The 7482-nt window shown below is 41.3% G+C and overlaps 1 protein-coding gene across 2 annotated transcripts in view; it reads right to left on the bottom strand.

The window, feature by feature from the left end:
- Window positions 1-931: 931 nt before the first annotated feature.
- LOC120417027 (transient receptor potential protein) overlaps window positions 932-7482 on the bottom strand; it is a 29907-nt gene continuing 23356 nt past the window's right edge. For both annotated transcript variants that reach the window (XM_039578967.2, XM_039578969.2), the window contains exons 12-14: window positions 2363-2525; window positions 1918-2305; window positions 932-1842 (exon numbers count right to left, since the gene is read on the bottom strand). In XM_039578967.2, the coding sequence (XP_039434901.1) occupies window positions 1162-1842; window positions 1918-2305; window positions 2363-2525 (1232 nt within the window). In that variant the 3' untranslated portion in view covers window positions 932-1161. The remainder of the gene's footprint in view (window positions 1843-1917; window positions 2306-2362; window positions 2526-7482) is intronic.

Raw genomic sequence — 7482 nt, 5'->3', positions numbered from 1 at the left:
ATTAGCACCAAACACGAAAAAATATGTATTAAAATTTTAAAATAACTAATTTTGGAAGAAACCTTTTCTCATTTTCTCCCTTTAAAATTTTTATCCATTCGAACTTGGGTCTTTCGACCTTCTGCTTCCATCCTATCTGAGTTAGCGGAGAATGCCACTTTTTTTGTTTTATATAACATTACAATGATTCCGAGATCAAAGTTGGATTACAAAGAAAGCTTGAATCAAAATTGAGAAATGCTGGTCAAAATTCTAAAAATTATTTGCAAATCATTGATTTTTCGGGATTTTTTTTATAACATATTGCATATTACAATTACCTGATTTGGGAGACCCTACAAAAAGAATACAGTTTATTAAATATCCTATGTATAACAAAAAGTGCATTGCAGAGTGGCAAGTGGCCAGATTAACATTGTTTTATTTCTGGAAAGATTCCAATCTGGAAATATCTGGCAGGCAAATTCCAAATGTAAAAATCCGGGAGTTTAATCTCCAGCTTTCTAAAACAGGCTGGAAATATGTTCTAAAACTGTTCTAAACTTATTGTGTCTTTTTCACATAGAATTAAACACAAAATTTTCATCACATCAAAGTTTACTTCGGATTATAGAATTTGCGGATAATCGCGCTTCAGATGATCGTGTACGGACTGTATGATGAAAATCAGCAACAAAAATAAAATTATCTTTTTTCTGAACGTTTACTGAAAAATTACTAGTTTTTCTTAAAACTTGTTCTTATGCTGTGTTTCAAGTCTTTGTGGCATTTCAAATGTAAAATACGTTTACTCACCTGACCATAGTTGTAAACAACTTTTAGGTCAATCTGCTCCCGAGGCAAATCTCTATTGCACGTCATCTCTACCGTTCGTTTCCCTACCCCACCGAAAATAGCCCGCCCTAATTGGGCCACATTGAAAGACAACACATCAAAGCAAAGATTGCTCGTCTCTATTTATTAACATTCAAGAATCAACTCAAATCACTTTATTATTTCGTAAAACGCACAACGTTTGAATGAAAACCGTCATAACCGGGCCACAAATTGGTGTCCGGAATGTCGTCGCCGAGGGACGCTGGTCGGTGGGGTTTTCTGGGGGTGGAGGTTTGGGGAACTCGGAGGGAAATACTAGCCAAAATACCGCGAGTAATTTAATTTCTACATCCAACCGCTTATTGTTTTGCCGGTGACTTTGGACTTGCCCTTGTCGGAGCAGATTGAGGGCGACGGGGACGCACTTCGGGCGGGGGATTTCGGCGGTTCCAGGCGGCTGGATGGCGTTGGGGACGGCGGGCACTTGGTTGAACCGGTGGGCGACAGGGTGTCTTGGGACTTTGGCGGGGTTGGTGTTCTGGGTTTGACCATCTTTTCCGCGAACCGGGTCGGAGTGGGTGACCGGGATGAGGAACCGGCTTCGACTGCCAGAGGCGGAGAAGTGGTCCGACTCTTGATGGACCCAGCCTTCAAAACGTCCGCCGCGCTTGGCTTGCCGGCGTCGGTTCGCTTATCCAGCGGTGGACTGGACGTCGGAATTGGCGAGTTAGGTCGCTCCGGGATGCTGTCGACTCGTTTCGGGGACAGACAGTGACCGTCGCCGTCTTCACTGGCTACGCCATCCTCGTTGGGGTCTTCGATGACCGGGGAGCGGACGCGGACCTTGGTCATGTCGATGCGGTGGTCCTCATCCTTGAAGGTGGTGTTGGCCAGTCCCGGAGGGGGTTCGATCGTGACCGGGGAGGAGGATGTGGGTGGGGACTCTCGGAGTGGAATGTCGTCTTCTTTTTGAGATGTCGTTTGGGATGTAGGAGACTTGTTATCAGCCGTGGCGGCTTCAATGCTCTGAAAAGAGAATTATGAAGACGGTTAAAAATATTTCCCGTGTCTTAAAATAAATTCAAAATGTTTCAAACTCACATTGATCTTATCCTTCAGGTCGACCAGCTTCTTCAGCGAGCTCCGCTTGGTCGATCCTCGCCGTTCGTTCGCAATTCCGGCCGTATTTTCAGCCCCACCTTCATCTTCACCCTCCAATTCGCCTCCTTCGATGTCCTTCATGTCCTTTTTCAGCTTGGTGGTCATGAACTTGACGTACGCCACACGCGTCACCGGCGTCACCTCCGACAGCTTCGGGTTGAACGCGACCAGATTGTTCGTGTCCATCTCCAGGCCCTGGTTGGAGTTGTCGATGATCTGCTTGCGCAAGCTCTGCCGGCTGCGGCGCATGATGGCCTCGGTCGAGTTTCCAATGGGATCCCGGACTGTGGTGTTCTTGCGGACCAGGGCGTTCCAGTCTTCGGGTTTTCTGCGAAGAATATCAAAGTTTTAAACAGTTGTATTGCGTCAAGATAGCACAACGTACTTTTTAGCGCTGGTCTTTCCGCCGATGGCCTTGGCGATGGTGCTGAACACGTCAACCGGTTTGTTGTCCCCGTTGAACTGCTCGTTCAGGATGCCCTCGACGAAGCCGATCTGGAAGTCCTTCAGGATGCGGCGCTCCATGACGCGACCCTTCTTGCCAGCGACTAGAGAGGAGGTTGAAGAAGAAAATGTTTTATTTTCGGTTTAAGACAAAACTAAATTGTGAAGCATGTGTGCAATATGCATGGTGAAGACTGAGGTGCAATGACGGTTAAATGAAGCAATCTTAAAACTAAAAATTGAAGATATTTTTGTAAAAAAAAATCTAAATATCTTAGAAGAAAATTGTGATTCTGGAAGTCACTTAAAACAACTTTGCAACATCAATGTTTATTAATAAAACATTATTATTTATTCATATTGACCGAGCCACATAGCCTAGTGGTAACCCATCAGCCTCGTAAGTGGTAGGTCGGGATTTAAATGTCGGCTTGGGCCAACACAACTGGTGATCTATTCCCTTCTGGAACCAGTGCTAAAATAAAACCAGCAATGGTATGGTTCCGCTAAATACTGCCAACATATCTGACAGCTGAAAAACTAGCGCTTGAGCTCTTGTAAAACTTATGACATTGTTTTGCTGTTTGTGACACCCAATTGACATTGAATGAAATGCAGACACGGAGAAAAAAGAGTTCCCAAAATCGTGAACAAGCGTTCATGAAAATGGGAACCACGAACAAAGTGTTCAAATTCCATGGTACGTTTTTCGAAATCGTACCATGAGATTTGAACACTTTGTTCGTGGTTCCCATTTTCATGAACGCTTGTTCACGATTTTGGGAACTCTTTTTTCTCCGTGGAGAATGACTTAAATAGTATATAAATGAATGAACAACAACAAACATCGAAATAGTTACACCAACCTGGCACCAAACAAATTACACACATATTTTTGTTTATTAAATGTTTTTAAGGATTCTCGTGCTACAGTGCTGTTTTTCGATCGATATTAGATCAATTGACGGACAATAAAATAAAATAAAAAAAAAATGTTTCAAATTATGAGCTCACAGAAACTTAGAGGTGAAATGTATTATTGAATAATCAGGTTTATTTGCTGATTTTTATATGACTTGACCAACATTTCAAAAGGGCCAAATACTTCGATTCAAGCCCTTTTGAAAATCTGAACATATTTTTTTCGGGTGGTTGGGCAAAACGAAAAAAATCACACGAGTTTTACTATTAAACATAAAAAATCGGATAAAAAGTTTCCAAGATATCATTGATTAAAAATTGAGGGCCAAATGCGCAGAAAAAAAGAAATATAAAAGGTTGAAATGGTTGGTTGAACAACTTTTTTGAGTAATTTTACCTAAAAAATGTGTAATATTGTGGAAACCAACAGAAACCATTTTTGAAATTTTTACAGTGTCTGATGTAATATTGCACATTTTTTTTTAACATAGCATCAGACACTTTTTTTTGTTAATCCTTGGATGCCCCCGATTTGTTTCTTTGGTAAGCCAGTTGCACAAAATTCCCGGAAGTTTCGGATGGATTAGAACATCCCAGGTGTTCCAAAACCATGCTAAAATGTTCTAATAACATATCTTAACAAAATACAATTGATACATTTTGAAAATTCTCCGACAAACTTCGAAATCCAAAAGATTCTTGATTGAAGTAAGATTCTCAATTTGAGTCATGGACATTCTTTTTTTATACGATTCTCGATTTAAACACCCCTATTTCGTTGTGTAAATCAAGAATATGGTGTACGAATATAGATAAAAAATGTGTAAATTTTGAAGGTGTAAAATTTATAGGTGTAATATTAACTCTTTAATGATGTAATATAACATCATTTAGACGGAAAAAGTGGTCAAGTAAATATAGTTTAATACTGTATATACACTAGGGTGGTCCAAATCCGGACTTTTTTGGGGCTACCCCCTGAAATCAAAGATTGACCCATCACTAGGCTAAATTCCAAATTTGAGCTCATTCTGACCACGGGAACCCCTCCCTCCAATCGCTTAAAGTTTGTATGGGAAAAATCATCAAATGTATGGAGAAAATCAACTGTTTTATTTTTTTTACCTGTGGAAGGTGCCATAATTATCCGATTCTTACCATTTCTCAAATGTAGAACCTATATTAAATTTAAAACAATTTTCCCGGAGACACCATATTTGTAGGATTTTTTCCCGCGAAGTTATTAGCGCCCAAAACTGACCCTTTTTGCGCGGCCAGCTGTAAGGGGCTACCTAACAACGATGTTTATTTCCAATTCGTACACGCACGTGCTCTCTCTCAGGTTCAAACTCTCTCACGAGCTTGCTCGCCTGCCTGCCTGCCTGTTTACCTACAAGTGCGCGCTGTTTCTCTGTTTGGACTTTTATCGTCGTCGTCGTTTTCGTTTGCCGTCCGCTGCTCTGCGTTCTTTCCATGTTTATTATAATTTTCAACTCAAATAGCAGGATTGTTTTGAGATATATTTAGCATATAAATTCTTAAATTATGTCAAAAAAAAAATGCGCTGAAAAAAATAGTTTAAAGAAAAGACAGCTTAGGCTCAATTAAAAAATTACAGCAAATGTCATGAGAACAGGGTTTGTTTGTTTTTCCAAGCAATACACGCAGTTTTTCGTATTTGCTAAAGAAACATGATAATGATTCAATTCAGTTGCAGTTGAGTCTTTTTACCGGACGGACGCGTTTTTTAATTCGCTCTACACTTTATTTTTATTTACCTTCACTGACCCAGTCCACAAACGTAAACGTAAACATATTTATTTTTTTTTGTCGCGCGTCGCGTGTGCACTTATTAACAAACGTAAGCAAAATGCAGTGCTATGTGCCGACGTGCTCTTCACCCTTCGACCAACAATACCTCTGGAACTGTACGGGCATTTGTAATCGAAAATTTCACGCAGCCTGTATTGGGGTCAAGCGTGGCTCCGAAGACGACTTGCAACTACATGTACTTCCTATATGCAGCCTTTGTCGAAATAACCTACATATGGAAATCGACATTAGAAAAATAATGCAGCATCATTTAGAAGGCAGTCATATGATCTTGACTCACATCAAGACCAATGACAAGACAAACCAAGAAGCCCTTAATGAACTGCATAATAAAATCATAGGCCTGCAGGAAGAAATTAAGAAATCTGCAGAAATCGCAAGTCGAATACTTTCGGCAGTATTAACACAGGCACCGGCAATGGACTTCCCCTTAAACGAAGTCAGAAAAGCATTTGAAGACACCACCTCGGACCAGAATCAAAAACTCGCTGAATCATTCTGCCGTATCCAGGAAATTACGTCATCCCACCGGGATGACATAATTAAAACAATTGCCTCAGCAGAAAAATGCCCCTCGGACATAATTTTAGCAGTCCACGATGAAGTGAGGGCCCTCACTTCATCCATCAATAAACTGCAAGACAATGAAATTGAAGTCCGGCAAAAATCACTGGCAGAAGAATTAAACGAACAAACCGTACTGGAAATCGAATCTGGCTGGCGACTTATCGGCAGCAAAAAAATTTGGAAGCCAGACTGGACCGACTTCGACGCCAGGCAGCGGACTCGCCGTCTTCAGGAAAAGGAAGCCGAAAAAGCACGTCGCCGCAACCGAAAACATCGTCAACAAATTCAGCACCAGCAACAACAACAATCACAACAACATCATCAGCAACGCCGGCAACAGCAACACCTGCAGCAACAACAATCACATCAACATCTTCGTCGGCAACAGCACCAGACCAACTGCAACTCTGACGCAGGCCGAAACCCAAGTACGCCACATTTTAACTTAAAGGACAATCAATTCGACCAGGACAACGCAAGTAGCAGCAACTTTTTCACTCATTCGTCAACCAAATTGTCCGACAAGGAACTTCTAGACCAGGCAAGGGTCGAATTTTCTGGCCAACCTCCAACTACATCGAATTCAAACTTCATCAACTTCCGAAAAGGGGAAACCATCAACCCCTACCGGAAGGAAAAAACGCCAATCGTCCCACCTCTAAACGCCACCACGCCGCAGCCAGCAAAAACGTCATCACAAACTCCTGAAGTAACAGACAGTATGTTCTGTCTGGACCCAATGAAGCCGCCCATAGTACGCCTAACTGAACAGTCTGCAGTCGGCGATGGCCGTTTCCTGCTGGCCAGACTCCGCGAAATTAAAGTCTATGACAATCTCAGACTATACTTGGCGTATCTGAAGGACCAAAAACCGGACGTCTGCATAGACGGACTAACACTAACCAGCATGCATGTCTTTTTTGCATCCAATGGCCTGCCTACTGAACCTGAACATCTTATGAACATCTTCATGGAATACAACTCAACAATTGGAATTTCACCTAAGCAAACCCTCACCGACCTGGAAACCTACAGGAAATATGTAACAACTAGAAGACTTCAATACCTGCAGCATTCGCGCGAAGCCGCCAACAAATTTTACCTGCCGACTACATCGTCGAATTTTTACAAGCATTGACGCCTTCTAGCACGGAAGAAGAAATGACACCCTCGCAAGAGGCAGTAAGTACTATTAATAATTTAAGTATGTCTCCAAAAATTTCTTCAACGGAACAACAGAATGCGAATGAAATTCTAATTTATTGTCAGAATTTCAATCGCATGAAAAGCCCAGGCAAAATGAAGGAAATTTCTTTAAACATTCTCTCACATTCTTTCGACATTATTCTTGGAACTGAAACTAACTGGGACGAAAGCGTCCACCCTGAAGAAATTTTTGGAAACAATTATTTTGTATTCCTAGGCAATAGAAATTTAAATCTCAGTCAGAAAAAGTCAGGAGGCGGCGTCCTCTTAGCCATAAATGCCAGACTTAATCCAAAAGAAATTGTAACTGAAAAACATTTTCAATTTGAACAAGTCTGGGCCAAAGCCACTATTGCAGGCCAAGTACACATTTTTGCATCAGTATACTTTCCGCCGGACCATGCAAATAAACAGTCGTATGAACTATTCTTTAAAACAGTAGAAATCATAACATCAAAAATGGAACCGGAAGTAAAACTTCACATTTATGGCGACTTTAATCAAAGCAAAGTCGAATTTATATCTGACCAAGAA

This window comes from Culex pipiens, chromosome 1, assembly GCF_016801865.2.
Source record: "Culex pipiens pallens isolate TS chromosome 1, TS_CPP_V2, whole genome shotgun sequence".
NCBI classification, from domain to species: domain Eukaryota; kingdom Metazoa; phylum Arthropoda; class Insecta; order Diptera; family Culicidae; genus Culex; species Culex pipiens.
The sequence above is the reverse complement of the archived record's forward strand: the minus strand, read 5'-3'. Positions and strand labels throughout refer to the sequence as shown.